This window comes from Pteropus medius, unplaced genomic scaffold, assembly GCF_902729225.1.
Source record: "Pteropus medius unplaced genomic scaffold, Ma_sr-lr_union100, whole genome shotgun sequence".
In the NCBI taxonomy this organism is placed as follows: Eukaryota; Metazoa; Chordata; class Mammalia; order Chiroptera; family Pteropodidae; genus Pteropus; species Pteropus medius.
This window is the reverse complement of record NW_024340692.1, coordinates 4,294,163-4,312,345: the sequence shown is the minus strand read 5'-3', so window position 1 is coordinate 4,312,345 and position 18,183 is coordinate 4,294,163. Positions and strand designations below refer to the sequence as shown.

The 18,183-nt window shown below is 31.4% G+C and overlaps 1 protein-coding gene across 9 annotated transcripts in view; it reads left to right on the top strand.

Annotated features, from left to right (window-relative positions):
* The window catches only part of CCDC171 (coiled-coil domain containing 171), a 265,767-nt gene that overhangs the window by 93,453 nt on the left and 154,131 nt on the right, over window positions 1-18,183 (top strand). For 8 of the 9 annotated variants that reach the window (XM_039873836.1, XM_039873897.1, XM_039874057.1 and 5 more), the window contains 5 exons: window positions 1,079-1,185; window positions 2,904-2,993; window positions 4,026-4,226; window positions 6,809-6,976; window positions 8,503-8,691. In XM_039873836.1, coding sequence (XP_039729770.1) covers window positions 1,079-1,185; window positions 2,904-2,993; window positions 4,026-4,226; window positions 6,809-6,976; window positions 8,503-8,691 — 755 coding nt within the window. The remainder of the gene's footprint in view (window positions 1-1,078; window positions 1,186-2,903; window positions 2,994-4,025; window positions 4,227-6,808; window positions 6,977-8,502; window positions 8,692-18,183) is intronic. The other variant, XM_039874232.1, reaches the window with a different exon arrangement.

Here is an 18,183-nt window from a genome sequence, read left to right as displayed (position 1 = left end):
TTTATGTAATTATTCATTTACTATCTCTCCTCTTCTTTTTAGACTATTAATTCTTTGAGGACAGAGACTACAACAACTGCATTCACCTCCATGTGCCTAGTGTCTTGGATTAGTGCAGAGTAGGAATTCAGTAAATCAGTTGAATGAATGAGTCAATGAATAATAATACTCATATTATGAATGCTTCTTTTAAAAATTATCTTTGTTGAAAATGTGTTTCTTGTCTGTTGAAATATTTTTATTGTAAAATGTGGGGAGAAATTATAATAGGAAAAAATATTTTTAAGAAGAATTTTTTTAAATTTGTTACTTTTTTTTTTAACAGTTAAAGAGTAGTACAATAATCAGTCAATTTAATATGGTTTTTGAAACTAAACTTTTCATTACTTTGGGTTAATATTTTGAACTACATTTTACCATGTAACCTTGATTAGCTCAACTAATTTATGGCCTGGCTGAATTAAAATAGTTTGAGGCCATGATACAGAAATACTTATATTTTTACAGTGAGTATCATTGTAATTGAAATGTCATATGGGCCTATGTAGATAATAGCATTTTCATTATTTACTTCAAAATGTAACTTGAGAATTTTAAGGATTGAAGAATATTTCCAGGAATAACAGAAAATTATGTGCTTTTGGATTCAGAAATTATTATTTAAGCAAAATAGGTCTGACTGATCAGAAACAAAGACCAAAGTAAGTGTACATAATTCCCCCAAACAATGTTGGTATAGACTGTTCATTTAATGGTTGAATAAAAGGTATGTACAAAACACCTGAGTTAGGAGATAGGAAAAAAGAGCTCACCACTGACTGTGGTGTAGGTCTTGGTAAGGTACAAAGTAGCTATAAGTTAAAACTTGATATATTATGAACTTAATCTGACCACTTTTTTAGAAAAGCTATTAATTTTTGGCTATACAGTGGTGTACTTTAGAGAGTAAGATTCTACTCGATGTTTCATAGTGTCTTTTCAGCTCTATCCAATTGTAGTAATATCTCTGTTACTGTTTGATTAGCTTTTGTCTCCTTGTGATTTTAAGGGTATACTTTCATCCTATATTTTTCTTTAGGCATCCACAAGGACAAAGATAAACCTCCCAGCTTCTCTGTTGTCCTTGAGATTTTAAGGCGTACCTTGACAGATTACCAGAACAAGCTGGATGATGCATCTAATGAGGTAACACTTGCACTGTTTGGTTCCACACATATAGCCTTCGGCCTACAACAGTACATACCCCTTGCTTGTTATAAAGGTCAGAAAAATTGAGAATGTTGAATTGGCAGCTTCACAGATACAAAAAAATAATAATAAATTGTCACTGTTCTTTAAGTGTGGCCTAAAGTCATGTCTCACTTATGTTTTTGTAACTACAATAACACTGTTATTTTCAAAGTTATAAAGACTGTCACTTCTTGAACTTCAAAATTTATTTATTTTATTTTAATGTAAAGCTGTACAAGTCATGTGTTGCAGTTAAATGTTAATGTGTTTTTATGAAATTTGGAATAGGCAGTGGAAGTTTAGGTTTTGTCAATATTTTAGGTTTAGATTTCTATGAATTGTGGAAATCTTAACAAAAAAGAGATAAGTTAATTTTCATTCTTTAAAGGGAGTAGTAAAGTATTGTTAGAAGTTTTTAAAAACAAGTGTTCGTTTGATGTAGCTTGGAAGTTTTTAGTTTGCTAACTCAAAAAGCTCATGCTTTTACTTAATCATCTCGTGTAGGTTGATAATTTTTTTGGATATTAAAATATTTTGTGAATTTGTGCTTTAAAAATTGAAGTTTGCTTAGTTACATCTTGTCAAATTAGGGAATTGAAGTAATTACATTAAATACAATGAGTTAGCAAAACAACAAACAGATTATTTAAGAACAACTACATACCATGGAATTTAGTGTTTTTCCTTCCGTTTATCTGTTTATTTCATATAATACAATGAAACTTTTCACATTTCAAGGGGCTTATTTTACTTTTGTTTAAGAAGGTGAACAAAGAAGGAAAAGTGAATCTTATTAATACCATCTGTAATTATTCAGAAGGCATAAAAGAAAGTGAGCATGAAATAATTAAATTTCTATAAAGAACAAATACTGCTAAGTCTTTTCCCAGTGAGACAAGACAACCTGTGTTGTTAGTACTTTATGAAACTCTTTTGAGGCCTAGGTCTGGAAGCTGCAGGGTAACTAGGAACATATTACCCACAGCGAATTGTTATTTGGGAGGATGAATGTCACATGATCCTCAGCACAGTTGAAAAGTCGACTCAGCAGGCTTTGGCTTAGTAATGTGCTTTGTTGTGAACCAGTGCCAGAGACAGCAGTGGGGAGACCAAGGGGGTGGCTGCAAAGAAAGCAAAAAGAACAGTCTGACAGAAAGAAGAATGAACTGTCAAAGAAAATAAATCACAAGCGGAGCAGGACCAACTGATGACCTGCCACAAGCCTTCCCAGTAGGACTGCATGTGACCGACCCTGAAGTTGTCATATGGAGTGAGAGACCAGTGAATACCCTCCTGATGTATAGAAAGAACAGTCTTCTGCTTTGTCCTTTTTTCTTTCCTTATAGATGCCACTGTTTCTGGCATTTTGGTCCGGCAGGATTTTAAGAATAAAGTTATGTTTGTTTACAGTACGAATAAAATCTTTTATCCAGACATGTAGTAAAAATACAATAACATCACTGACATTTTAAGCTTGAATGCTTTTTCTTTTTAGCTTTATGAGCTTGTGACAGAAATTACATAGTTAACCAAGAGAAATAATTTTTAAGGCTCTTAATTACTATTGAAAAATTTATATTAAGTAATTGCATAAAAAATACTTTTAAAGATTAGCTTTCAAGTTACCTGTCCTTAAAAAATATAAAAAAGTTACTTACATTTTCTTTCATCAGCTAAACAGCATGAATGATGCTAAGGAAAAGGCATCTAATGAACTTGATTCTACCAAACAGAAGATAGACTCTCACACAAAAAATATAAAGGTATTACGATTTAAAATAACTCTTTTCTTTGTATTAAGAAACAAATATAATTTTTCAGGAAAACTTTTTAAGTAGAGATATCTGAAAACATACCTTCCTATTTCTTATTAAGTATGTTTGGATATAGTTTTAATTTTTTATTGTTGATCAGAGTAACAAGAATTTTTTTTCATTAAAAAAATAAAATTTGATTAGATGTTGTTCTGGTTAATGGAAAAATTTATTTCCCAGATTTAATTATAATATCATAGGCTCAAAAAATGATTTAAGATTTAATACTCACCCTTCGATACATAGTAAACATAATTTACACAATCCCATCAGTATTCGAAGTCAGTTTTCATCATTTTAGGTGGAGATATTGTCTTTGGTATGCTTAGCAGTGGGCTAAGACTACACCTGGCTCAGGTCCAGGATAACAGTTTATTTTTTTCTCTTGGTTTTTATGTACTACATCTTTGTAAAACTATACTGAAGAAACTCTCAGAGTTTCTCAGTATTGTTGGATTTTTTTGTGTGTGTGTGTATTGGATCATGTTAAATTTGTCATGGACATACTTCAATAGAATTTGTTAAGGTTAAGGAATAAATAGTTCAGCAGAATTTTATGCCACATATTTGAGATTTGTATTAGTATTTGGAATGTTACTGAGAAGTAAATGTTCTTATATTAAATCAAATGTAAGAGATTTATTTTTAGAATGTTATTTACATATATTAAAATTTTGTGAGTTACCAAGTTATTTCTTTAATAATGAGTTAAAGGAAAAGAGTTTTTTGGAATAAGCTATTTTATTAACATTTTATGTTTAAATGTTAAAACAACACATTTTCTAAGTTTTTGCTATAATATTATGCTTAGAAAATGCATTCAATAAAATACCTCATGTTTAGCATTATTATCAAATGCTTGCTTTTGCGATTCTTTTATGTTAAAACTTTGGAAGTCTCCATTAAGTATTTTATATTTGTGTTCCCCACCCTTATGTTGACCAGCCATCATGCAACCTCTTTTTTTGGTATCTCCAACAGGACCTTCAGGATAAACTGGCTGATGTCAGTAAAGAGTTAAGTCATTTACGCACTAAGTGTGCAGATAGAGAGGCTCTAATAAGCACATTGAAAGTGGAACTACAAAATGTGCTGCACTGTTGGGAGAAAGAAAAGGCGCGAGCAGCCCAATCTGAGTGTGAACTGCAGAAGCTTTCTCAGGCTTACCAGAAGGATGCCGAGGTATTACCTGAGACAAGACGACTGTCAGGAAAGGCCTTTCACAAATCTCAGTTTTATACATTTACATACATCAAGTGGCTATTTTTACTCTTATTTGATTTAATTCAAAAAATTGTTTGGAGCTGATGATTTTGAAGTATTCATGCCACCTGCAAAATCAGTCACTCATTTACTCTTGTGTCATCCTATTTTGTGAGAGAAGTAGTGTAGATTAACCCTTCTATCACTTGTGCAACTAATTTTCTCTATTTAGAACATCATATCTCAAGCAACTGTGCTCCTAATAGTCCTTTCAAGGTTTGCCTGATTGCTAATGACAAAACTTTTTTTTTCAGTCATTCAGTAGCTTGGCATGGTAGAAACATTGTCTATTTTTTTTTTTTTTTTTTTTTTTTTTTGGTAATCAGAAAGAACTGGACTTAGATCCTGGAAATTCTATTTACGAACTGTGTGAATATGGACAACCCACATAGCTTAGTCTCTCCACATCGGAGTTATCTTATTTGCAAAACAGAAGTATTTACTTTAATAGAGGGTCTTCTTACTCTTTATATCCAAATGTAGAAAAATATAAATCCCTCAGAATTAAAACTTTATTTGGATACCCTAGAGAGTTGTCTGTCCATTTTAATTTATTAATGACTTCTTAAAATATGATGACAAAACTTTAATATTCTGTATGAGCCTGTGTGAATGGAATTGTTATATTTTCTCTTATCCATGGGATATAGAACTAGTCTAGCTAGTGTGGAACTGGTTTATCTGAGCCGTCCTGCATATTGAGTTCATTACTCCAACAAATATGAACATGAATGCCAAGAGAGTAAAAAGGAAACATTCTTTCCCCTCTTCTTACAGTCTGGGATTTAAATTGTGTCCACATGAAGGGGCTGGAATTGTTCTACACATCAGATAATGATTAAAGTAAAGGAAACTAGAAGCCTGACTGTATTGTAAAGTCAGCATGTCTACAGCATTGTGGTTGGGTTCAACATGTGTGAATTGATTTTGGATCTTGAGATTCTCTTTTCATGCCAAATGGATGATTATCATGCATGGTTTATCACAGCCCAAGCAAAAAGGACATAATGGCGACACAATGAGTTATCCTGGAGGATGAACTCAAAGGCAAAATGTGGAGAGGGATGGTTTTAAGTGCCTGAATATTACATTTGGGTAGCTATATGTAATGATTTTTAAACATCTCAACCAGTTGAAAATGCGAAAGACATCTTTAATTCTTAAAAAAGAGAAAGGCATATAGCATATTTATGAAGATTCTGATATCCTAACTCAAGTTTATGGTTTTAATTACATATTCATATTTTTATTTTTTAATTGTTATATTTGGAAAAAACTAAGCTGGCATATAGGGAGAATTAAAGATACACATTTTGATATATATCAGAAAACTTCCCCATTATTTCTAATTGCAAAACCTTTATATATGCTGTATTTAGTTTTTCTTATCTAGAAGGTTAGAATTTTTATTTTTTCCCTCTTAAAATTTCTCCTTTTAAAAAATTTCTTTTTCTGCTGATCTTTTAAAAAAATCTTAAGGGAACTTTTTTTTTTTATCTACATAAAATATTCATTTTGCAGGTTCATTTACTTTGTCTTGAGTTTCATTATTTGGGGCTTTATAGATGAAACACTTTATAAAGACAGCCATTTGGCATTTCTAGTAAGTAAACTCTCCTTGTGTGTTCAAGATGAGATCGACTTTTTACTGAATTCTATAGCATAGTGTTTCTAGGTCATTGAACAATGGATATTTCAGTTATTGCAATGGCATTATAATTTTAAAGAACTTTATTTTTATGTGTTTCTAATTAGATAGTTTTGAAAGTATATTTTGGACAGCAGTGTCCATTTTTTCCCCCATTACTTTGCAATATTTAAATACCTACAAATACCCACTGTGCCAAATACTATATGAACTTACAAGTGGGGAAAACAAATGAGCCCATCTTCTATATCTTTCATATCACTGTCTGCTTTGCCTAAGGGGCTTGGGATAGATTTCCTATAAGTGGTAAGTAAACTGGAGTCTCTGGAGGAGGAGGAAGAAAGCTGAGTAATTGTGTACCTGTAAAGTACAGATATTGGTATAACTTTTTCTTTGACAGAGTTGAGTAACACTCTTCTCTCTATATTGGTTTTTGACTTAAAATAACATGTTTTAGCAAATGTAAATATGAACTTATAGAATTACCATACTGATTTCTAGTTAGAAAAGCTTAGAAACAACTAGTTCAGATACTTCATGTTAGAGCTGAGGAAGCTGAGGCCCAAACATGCACTTGCTCAGATCACATCCTCAGTAGTAGCAGAGCTGGGGTAAAAACCCTGGTCTTCTGATTTCTAGACTTTAGATTTTGAATACCAAGTGTAAGCCATGCCCAGTTTCTATCTGATGCTTAATTATGAATGTAAAAAAAGGCACCAAATTGACAATATTCTGAGACTTGAGTATTTTAATTCCTTTCTAGGTTTTTGAAATAAATTCTTTACCATGCGATTTTTGTTTTTTACTTCTTACACTGTTTATATACGGGAATTAATTATTTTTTTTCTCGCAGGAGAAGCTAACCTTCCTTCATACCTTGTATCAGCACTTGATAGCAGGCTGTGTGCTCATAAAACAACCAGAAGGCATGCTGGATAAATTCTCTTGGTCTGAGCTTTGTTCAGTCTTGCAGGAGAATGTTGATGCCCTGATCGCAGACCTTAACAGGGCTAATGAGAAGGTAACTGTCCTCAGGCACCAGATACCTCTATTAAATTCAGTGACATTTGTCCACATCACAGTATCATTAAGAGGGGCTGACATTCATCTTATTTCAAAAAGAATTTGGATGTTAATAATTCAATACCATTAATTATGGCTTGTCTACAACTCAGTTTGATGCCATTGCTGTGGGCATGTAAATGTGACTGAAGTCTGTATGAAGTCTCTAAGCTCCACCTTCTGTGCAGGACATGCTAATACTACTAGCCAGTATTAGCCACAGGGACCTAATTAAAAGAAAATAAATTAATCTTACTGATGAAGCAATTCAAAGAACTTAGTCATTTACATTAATAAACCAACTCTTTATGTTAGCATAAAATAGAAACAAGATACAGTTATTCAAAAACATAATCCTAAAATTCTTTGCTTAGGAAATAATGAGGTGTTACTTTAAAAGCACTTAAAAATTTTAAATTATGCTTATGACATTTCTTGAAATATAACAAACTGTATATTACCAAACCCATTCAGTGCTTTAGATTATAAGAAGTATATATTGTAGGAGAAAATGGTAGATGTTATTGTCACTTTATCATTCACAAGCCTGGGAAGTCTTTCAAAAAAAATTGAAAACCTTTTGGTTATAGAAAATTAAAATGGAAATGGCTTAGCAGGCCAACATATAACACCATTAAAGATATTGATTCTTATCTTGGGTCTATTGAACTGGTCAGCACTATGTTTATGTGGTTTAGTTTCCAGATCTTAGTTGCAACGACCTTTGCTCTTAAGGGGCATGAAAAGAAAAACTGTTCCCCGAAGTTTTTCTTTTTAATCTTGGCCCAATTTTAAGGTAAGGGAGATCATTTTACTTTGATCCAATTGGGAAACAACCATAGGCACTGAGAAGTAGGAGTGAGGAAATGAGAGAATAAATTTTGAGAGACATAGATGCTGTTTATGATTGTAAATGTGTTTATAATGGGTTTGAAAATTATTGATAATTAAAATGAGTCCATGTTTTAACCCTCTGAAATGGCATAATGTTTTAGTAGATTTTTATAGTTTAAAAATATCGTTAATTGTCATATATGTTAGATGATGAGGGTTTTCTTTCCAGTATTTTGGATGTGAAAAAATGGTTGGAAAATTCTGCTTTCTTATATGTACAATGTTCACAGATTTGTAAGTCTCATTTAAATACTTTTCTTTCCCATTAAGATATCTGAGTAATATGAGCTTTGGTCATAGAAATAAGAATATTCTTAATTTTTAAAGTAAAATTGGTTATAGAATGAGTAACTTTATTAGAGAAGAATAAAAGATTTCTCATCTAAGCATACAAGTGACACCATTTCCTGCTAACATGATAATTTGCCCTAACTAATTCCTGTTTTATGATTTCTTAATTTTCATTTTAACTTAAAATGTTTCTCTTAAGGAATAAAATATAGTAGAAAATTTTAGATATTTTTTGCAAGAGGTGATACAAGGAAATGGTTTGTCAGCATATCTCATTCTCTGTTGCATTTTTCCATTTAGATAAGTCATCTAGAGTATATCTGTAAAAACAAGTCTGATACGATGCGAGAGCTTCAGCAGACCCAGGAAGACACCTTCAACAAAGTGGCAGAGCAGATTAAAGCCCAGGAGAGCTGCTGGCACAAACAAAAGAAGGAGCTGGAGCTGCAGTACTCAGAGCTCCTCCTAGAGGTGCAGAAGAGGGCACAGGTATGCTCCTTCTACAAAGAGCTTTGAAAAATGAATGCTCAGTCTTTATTTCAAGTATTTGCTTTTAGTACTATTGCCAAGTCAGTTGAAAACTTCTTGAGAACCACATAGTACTTGTTAGGCACAAGTGATACATATACAAACACACAAATACATAAATGGATGTATGTTGTGTGTGCCTATGTGTTAAGGATTATCTTTCACTTAAGTTTGAAAACAGATGGGTTTCTGGTTAAAATATCTCAGGATGCATTGATCAATTAAAAGCTAAAATTGTATTTTCTTTATTTTAAAAATAAAAGGTTAAAGAGATATGGTAAAATATTTTCAGTTTAGTATAGGTATCCTCTTACCTAGTTTACTCCACTTGTAGAGGCTCCTATGTGAACCATCATTTTAATTCATTTGGGGTGAAATTTGTGATACTATTAACATTGTGTAAGAACTAGAGTTATAGTTGTAGATCCAGTAGCAAAATAATTGACTATTATGTCTTCTATTCTACAACAGAAGTTATGGGTAGTTAACATAACCATATTTTTTTCCTACACAAATTAGTGTCAACTAATTTATATTGGTAACTGTCATTCCTGCCCAATCAGGAATAACATAATGGTAGCGTATACTTTTTATATATTGAATTTAATAATAGAGCACTTGTTTTCAAGATGGGATACTTAGGAACTGAAAGATTATTTATTCTTCCCATGCTTGATTCAGTGTTTAACCTCTTATTTGGTCCACTCATGTGTATATTAGCAAGTATAATTAAAAAAAAGAAACCAAATGTATTTTATATTTGTTAACAAACAGTTTCAGTTTGCTTAAAATAACACCATTCTGGCCTTTGTGAACTTATGCCTTTCTCAATGAATTCGAATCAATTAATACACTCTCTTAAAGTAGCCGTTTGTTCACTGTATTAAAGATGTCTTTAATATATGATATGTGATGTGATATGCTCTGCATTTTCTACTACTGAAGTAAAAGACTGAAACAATTTATTTTATTTTATTTTATTTTATTTTTTAGAAGTAATGTTGACATACATGCAAACAGCCATGTAACTATGACCCCACTTAAGACCTAAAACATTTTTATTACCCTAGAATGTTTTCATGTCCACTTACAGCCAGTTTCCACTCCCCATAGGCAACCATTGTTCTGATGCCTGTCATAGGTTATATTCATTCACCTATTCTTGAATTTCCTTTTAATGGAATCATTTAGTATATAGTCTTTGGTGGTTGGCTTATTTCACTCAAAGTAATGTTTTTGATATTCATCTATGTTGTTGGGTGTTTCAATGGTTCATTCTTTATGGTAGAATAGTATTCATTTTATAATTACACCATAATTTGATAGATTGTGATTTGATAGATATTTGGGTTGTTTCTAGTTTGGGGCTATTGTAAAATAAAATTGCCACAAATGTTATTGTTCAAGTATTTTGTTGACATAGGTTTTGATTTCTCTTGGTTAAAAGTGTAATTGCTAGGTTATAGGATAGGTGTATATTTATAAAAAATTTGTCAAAGTTTTTTTCCAAAATGGTTGCATCATTTTATATTTTTACCATCAATGTATAAGAGTTTCCATTGTTTTACATCCTCTGCAACATGTGATATTGTCAGTCTTTTAAATTTTAGCCATTCCAGTTATTTTAAAATGATATTTCATTGTGACTTTAATTCACATTTTTTTTTTATGATTAATGATGTTCATCATTTTTCATGTACTTATTGACCATTCACACATTTTCTTTTATGAAATTTCTCTTCAAGTTTTTGTCCATTTAAAAATATGGGTTGTTTGTGTTTTTATTATTGATTTGTAAGAGTTCTTTATATATTCTGATATGTCCTTTTTCATATATATGTATCACAGATATTTTCTTCTAATTGCTCACTTTCCTTTTCATTTTTTAATGTTTCTTGTGATGATTATAAATTATAAAATGTTGATGAATTTTAGCTTATGAATCTTATTCTCTTTTGGGTATTTATTTTTATGAGCTAAGTAATCTTTCTGTATCCCAAGATTGCAAAGATAATCTGTTGTTTCTTCTGGAAGCTTTATAGTTTTAGCTTTTCCATGTGTAGGTCTGTGATCCATTTCAAATTAATATTTGTGTGTGATGTTAGATAGAGGCTGAGGTTCATTTTCTCTCTACATTTACTGTTCCCACATCGTTTGTTCAAGACTTTACTATCCTCACTGAATACCCTTCCTCCATTTGTGAAAAAAAAAAAAATTGACAAAAAAATTGTTGTCTATTCCTACAGTTTTACCTTTTCCAGAATGTCATATAAATGGAATCATATAGCATGTAGCCATTTGGGTCTGACTTTTCCACGTAACAATATATTTGGGATTCATTAACGTTGTGTTTATCAGTAGTTTGTTTCTTTTTACTGCTGAGTGATATACCATTGTATGGATGTACCATTTGTTTATCCAGATACTTGCTGATGGCCTTTAGGTTGTTTTTATTATTTAGCAAGTATGACTAAAGCTGCAGTAAACATTCATGGATAGATTTTTGTGTGATTATAAGTTTTCATTAGGAGTTGGATTTCTGAGTTACATGATAAGTGTTTATTTAACTTTATAAGAAACAATTATCAAATCGTTTTTCAAAGTGGTTGTATCATCTTGAATTCTCACTAGCAATGTAAGGCAATACTAATTGCTCTGCATCTGTGCTAGCATGTGATTTTCATCATTTTCCTTTTTATTTTTAGCTAAATAGGTATGTAGTGACATGTCATTGTGGTTTTAACGTACCTTTACCCTAATGAATAATAATGTTAAACATTTTTTCATATGCTTATTTGCTGTCTTCTTTGGTGAGTTCTGTTCATATCTTTTGCTCAGTTCTAATTGAGTTGCTTGTTTCCTTATTGCTGCATTTTGAGAATTGTTTGTATATTCTGGATATAAGTCATTTGTCAGATATACAATCTGAAAATATTTTTTTACATTCTCTTAACAGTAGTTTTGCAGAGAAAGTGTTTTAAATTTTCTTAAAGTCCATTTTTTTATTATTTTTTTTTTTATGAGTTGTGCTTTTGGTGTTGTATATAAGAATTCTGCCTAATACACAGTCACTAGGATTTCCTCCTGTTTTTTCTTCTAGACATTTTATAATTTTAGGTTTTACATATTGGTCTATGATCCATTTTGAGTTAATTTTTATAAAGGCATGAGGTATGGTTGTTGTGTACTTTTTTTTTCCATGTATAGATGTCCAGTTATTCCAGTACTATTTGTTGAAAAGATTACCTTTTCCTATTGAATTGCCTTTGTACCTTTGTCAAAAATCAATTTACTATATTTATATAAGTCTATTTCTAGAATTTTTCATCTGTTCCATTTATTTATTTGTCTATTCTTTTTTAAATACTTCTGATTTTTAACACTACTGATTTAATTACTGTAGCTTTTTAGTAAGTCTTGAAATCAGTAATGTGAGTCTTCCAACTTAACTTCATTTCCTATCAGTTCTTTTATTCTAAATCTGCAGGAAGGCATAGCAGTAAGGGAGTCAGTCACCACTAATGCTAATGTTTTTAAAGAAGCTTTCACTGAAGGCTTTTCTCTGAAGAATGTGTACTACTTTAGACTTTGATCCATGGGCATGCAAATTGAAAGTATCATATTCATTACTTCTAAAAGTACATTAATATTATATATTGGCATATAGTCTGTGTTATTTATATACATATTTAAAATTTCATAAAATATACTTGAAGACACAGCAGTAATACACTTGGATTTTATATTTGGTAAACTGCTATAATATATATTACAGGATCTATACATTTTATTTTAGGAAATTTTGTTATGATTAATGCTGTATCTCCACTTACCCCCCAAAGCTATAGTACAAATAACAATATTTTCATTTTATAGTACTTAATGAATTTTTAAAAATTATGTTGATAAGGTTATGACGGGGGAAAGTCCACGGTTTCGGCATAGAATTACGGGTTGTAAAGGATGTTTCGTGTCAGATGAACATAGCCATTGAGACCATCTGTTGGAAAACAAATAGCTTATCTGTAGAGACCTGTGTTTAATGTTTGATAGTGTGAAGAAGTGGTTAGTAAAAGACAGCTAGTTAAATAAAAATCAATTTTTGGATTTGAATTCTTTTTATCTGAAAAAATTTAGTACAGTTATTTGCAAGATGTTTGAATGGGTAAGCTTTAAAACAATTAGTGGAAATGCTGTTAAGTAAATGAAACTTGTAGAAGAGGAAGCTTGGTTTCAGCATCACAGCATATTTTTAGCATTAGGTGAAATGTGCTAGCCACATGGTTGGGTAATTCTTGAATTTAAATATTTTGGAGCCATCATGTAAATATATCTCAAGCATCTATGCCTACTGAAGCATCTGGGCTGAATGCCACATTACATTCCACTTACTAAGTTTGTTTTTGCAATCTTAGTATATATGTTGTTATTTCTTTTCTCTCTGACTAAGTTCCTACTAGAATAAGAACTTCCTTTATCGAAGAAGATTTTTTACTGTCAGTTAAGTATGGTTAAACCTTGATATAATGTTTTTGTAAACACTTTAGGTTTGATATTTTAGTAAAATCAGGTGAGTTTAGAATGGAGAACAAAAATCAAAGAAACTCAGATTCATCATACTTTATTGTATTTTATTCCTCTTATATCGTGGTAGTAAGAGTACTTTTGGCAAGAAACCTGGATTAGTCATAAAAGTATTATTAGATATTGAAACTTTAATTGAATTCCGGAACTATTCAGAGATAGAGCACAGTTTGTCTATATTGTTGGAGGCAGTAGGTATGCACTCCTGCCTGAAATAATTCACAAGGAGTTAGATACAATTCTGTACACACCGTATTTTGATGGACTGTAAGTTGGTATGAGTGGGCACCTCTAATGAAATATCAGAAAGTCCTCTAACTACTTTTCAAATAATTGCTTTAGAAATGGTTTTTCTTAATAATTATGTTATCCATCCAATTGGCATAATGCTTGATAGATTTTTTTCAATACTTTTGCATACCTTGCATGCCATTTCTTACTGGAGCCCCACAACAATCTTGTGAAATAGGTCGTTTAAACATCATTTCTATTTTACAGATGGGAAAACTAAGGTTCAGAGAACTGATATCACTTGTTTGTATAGTGAGGAAGTTCTAGGGATAGGATTAGAATTGAGATAACAGTAAATGTTTAGTTTTGTAAATGTTTACAAAGTCAGTGTTATGCGCTCTTTTAATACATTTTTTCATCTTTATTTTTCAGTCCTTTTTGTGTTATGCTACAGCTTCTATTAGAAATATATGCTATTTTTACATATGAAGTGATATCTGAAAAGAAGTCTAATGACAACTCAGTTTCATATTTTCTGAAATCTCATTTCTGAGTAATTCTTGATTAGTTAATAATTAAACATAATAAAGTATGAAAAAGCTAACCAGTGCCATACTGTCAGCCATTCACAAATGGTAGTTCCCTTATCTCTTATTTTTCTCAGATTTCTTTTATTCTGAGATACTGAATTTTTCATATACTTTATTGCAAAATTACTACTATAGGTAAGACTATCAAGACAATTTTTATATAACGTAGTTAATATTAATAAATACATGTTATGTACTAGATATATAGGACACTGTTTCATGCTGTGGTACTAATGAAGAGGTATAATACTTTGTTTTTTCCTCAAAAAGTTCTAAATTTAGTTGAGAAGACATTAAATAAATACATGAAACATTAAATTGTATAAGGTTTATTACAAGGCTGTACTTAATTAATTGCCAAAACATGCTATAAACGTAGAAGAAGAGGTAGTCAATGTTTGAAGGCTTCATAGAAGAGACTGGAGCCAACTTAGACCCTGTTGCCAAGATCGGAAAACCCAGAGGAAAGAGACATGAGACAGATCATAATTTAGAGATAATGCTTACTTTCTAACAATCTGAAGTAGTATCTTTTAACAGTCAACAAACCAAGCATTTTGTCTGGATCAACACTTTTATTCTCAGTCTATTGATATTTGTGGGCTTTTTATAAATCGTATTGCCTTAGACACAAAAGAGTAAATTAAACACAGGCACATAACATTTTTGGCACATTTATTTTTGACATGCTAAATTTACAAAATGAAGATAGTTTTTTAAGTTATGTAAATCATCATTATGAGATTTGAGTATATATACGAAGATCAGATTATAGAATTGCTACTAGCGGTCATATGGTAACTCTGTAATAAACTATTTGAGGAACTGCCAACTGTTTTCAAAAGCTGCTGCACCATTTTAACATCTGCACCAGCAATGTATGAGAGTTTCAATTTCTCCACAAGATGTGCTTTATTTTTAACAGAGAAACATTTACATCTTAGAAAAAGCAGGTAAATTCCTGTTTATTATATGTTAAAATATACCATTGCATAGAAAGACAAAAAATGTAACATAAAAATAAGACATTTTAAATGCGGTCCTTTCATGTCTATATGTCATTGAATGTCCAGTTTGCAATTTGCCTTTTTGCCAACATAAAGAATAAAAATTCAGCAAGAAAAATTGATTAAAAAAACAATTTTACTCCCCAGGGAAATCTCTAATTTCTGGCTCAAAGTCTCAGAGTGGAATGCTGTAAAGCAATAAGGCATCCCTCAAATCACATATATTTCAAGAAGTAAGTGCATGATTAATTAAGGACAGAAGCTATCCCCTATTTTTAATACACTTCGAATCTGTCAGAGAGTAAAGGAAAACTAGTGAAATTATATAATATTTTTGATATGCCAAAGAAATCTGTATAAAAGATATCCATCCTTTATTTTCAGGTTTTATTTTTTTCAAGATAAGATTGGGGGGAGAATTTTTGAATATTATTTTTGGAATTAAACGCAATAAGGAACTTTTCAGTATCAGAAATGCTTTTGTTCCATTTGAAGGTGATGTTCCTTGTTTGCTTTAAAAATGTTGGCCTTTAGTCTTTTCATGTGAAGAACATAGGATTTTTGTTTTTTTTAAGGAAAATTTGCTCTTATAGCTATTTCCAGCCTTACCATCAAACAAGCTTTGTTCTTCAAGGATAATTCACAGTAAATAATGCAGTACCTCTGAAGGTCCCTGTGGAATATCAGAATTAATTTAAAACAAAATCCAGACATGTTGATAAGTTCCAAATTACATTTGGAAACTATCTTTTTTTATTATATTTTTCTTCTCTTTACATTTGTAAAGCTTTTTATTCATTGGGTATTTATTTAATTCCTGTTATGGGCAAAACACTGTGCTAAGCACCAAGGAAAATTTTATAAAGGATTATTAATTTATTCAATATTTATCAAATACCTGTAGGGTATAGAGCACTGTGACAGGCACTAGAGTAAATAATTCCTGGCCTCTAGGAACTAGCATTCTTTTGTATTCGATGGAGAGTGGATATACACATATGATATATGTAGCAGTGTGAGAATTAAATGCTTGAGTAGTTTAAGTTCAGAGATGCTCAAGGTCACTGTGAGTGAGAATGATAGTAAAAGGTGTCATGGCATATGTGGACCGTGAAATGTGCTCTGAAGTTTGTTAAAATTTGAATAACATTAGGAGAGTGGAAAGGGAAAGACCCTGGGGGTGCTAAGATGTAGTTAAATTGTGAAAAGTGCTGGTGAGGTTCCTATCTGGATACTAAAGGAGCAGATAGTTCTCTCCTATTTCTTCACGTGGAGGATCATGGGAGAAGGTGAAACCTTTACAAGAGAAGGTGTGGGAGTCTTGTGACTTGAGTGGAGAACCTTGGTTTAGTAAAGACAAAAAAGTTAAGCAATAGGATTGGATTGCCATAATCGGAAGTAGCATTGAACTGGGCATGAATGGCTAGTAGTGATGACATTTGGAACTAGGGTGGTAGCAGTAGAGATGGATTGGAGTGTATGTTGTGCTTGCTGATGGTTTTGATTTGGGAATGCAGAGGATAGGGTAAAAGAAGGAGGAATTAAGACTGACTACAAAATTTTGACTTGGACAGTTGTGTAGATGTTGGTGTCATCTACTAATGTAAAGAGGACCATTATGAACACTTTTAGGAGAGAAATCAACAGTACTGGACTGGATACTTTAGCTTGAGATGGCTGAGAGGTATCTAACTGGAGGTGCCTACTGGGCAATCAGATTTGTGATTCTGGATCTCAGAGGAGATGCCGAACATGCAGAAATATAATTGTTAAGAAATGAACAAAACTCAGATTAAGTGTTAATGTTACTGTTTTGTTTGTTTGTTTGTTTGGTTAGCCTACTGCTTGTCAATAAGAACTTAAATTTTTTTAAAATATTTAATTTAATATTTTTAAATCTTTAATTCAAATATCCCACTTTGTTAATCTTAGGTATCTAATTGATATTGGCCTGGTTGATTTTTTTTAATAACCTGTGGTATCTTGATTGTAATTTTTTAATAACTTGGTATCTTGATTATAATTACTTAAATCAAAAATAACTTGAGACAACAGATGGTTATTAAACAATTAAACAGTCTTTAGAGATTGTTTATTTTTACTTCCAGACGCCACGTATATTCTTTTAGCAATTTTTATTCTTTTAGCAATCGTAAATGACATCTCTTTCTTACAATACGAATTATACAAGTGTCATGAAAACATGCATAGCGGTAGTAATTATTATTAATCAGAACTTTTAAATATATAAACACTACAAGTGACCAAAATTCGGGTGCCATGAAATGACATAAAGATCTTCAAAAATTGCTTTATTACACTGCCACTACACTATGAACCCTAAAGTGAAAACTGGCTGTGTAAGTCAGGAAACTCCACTGTGTTTCTGTTTTTCTCCATATAAACAGAAATGGTGTATTTTTGGTAATATATTTTAAATTTTTATTTTTTCTATCCACATTTTGATTAACCTCTCATGCTCATCCCAGGACTGCCTGTTTCTGGCTGCCTCTCTAAAATGTTTTTAGCTTTAACCTGATAGTTGGTGGAAGTGGACTAGCTGTACACGTTAGAGTTTTCTATCTATCATGCACTAAAATTAGCTAAATCTTTTTCACAATTGCTTTAGTTTACTTTTAGCAATCTTACAACAATCCATTGGATTTTGACCAATGACTTTGAATATTACATTTAAATATTTAAAATATCATTGGCAAATATATCTTTTCACCATTTTTTTTATTGAAAAAGTAAGTTTTGTTGAAAACGCATTTCTGCCTGCGACTTTGAAAATGTGAATTTATAAATAGGCTGCCACTAGGAGCCTGATTAGGTTCATTTTTATTTCTGCTACCCAGCTACAACGATTGTGCCTCTTTTATCTTAAATTTTCTATAATTTTCCTCTAATTGAACTGATGGAATTGATTTTGGAGAGAATATGAAGTTAACCTCTATAATTTCCATTAGCTCCCCTCATTCCGTCCTCACTACCCACAACTCTGCTGTTACTTTTGGCAATTTTTATATATGTTTCTGATT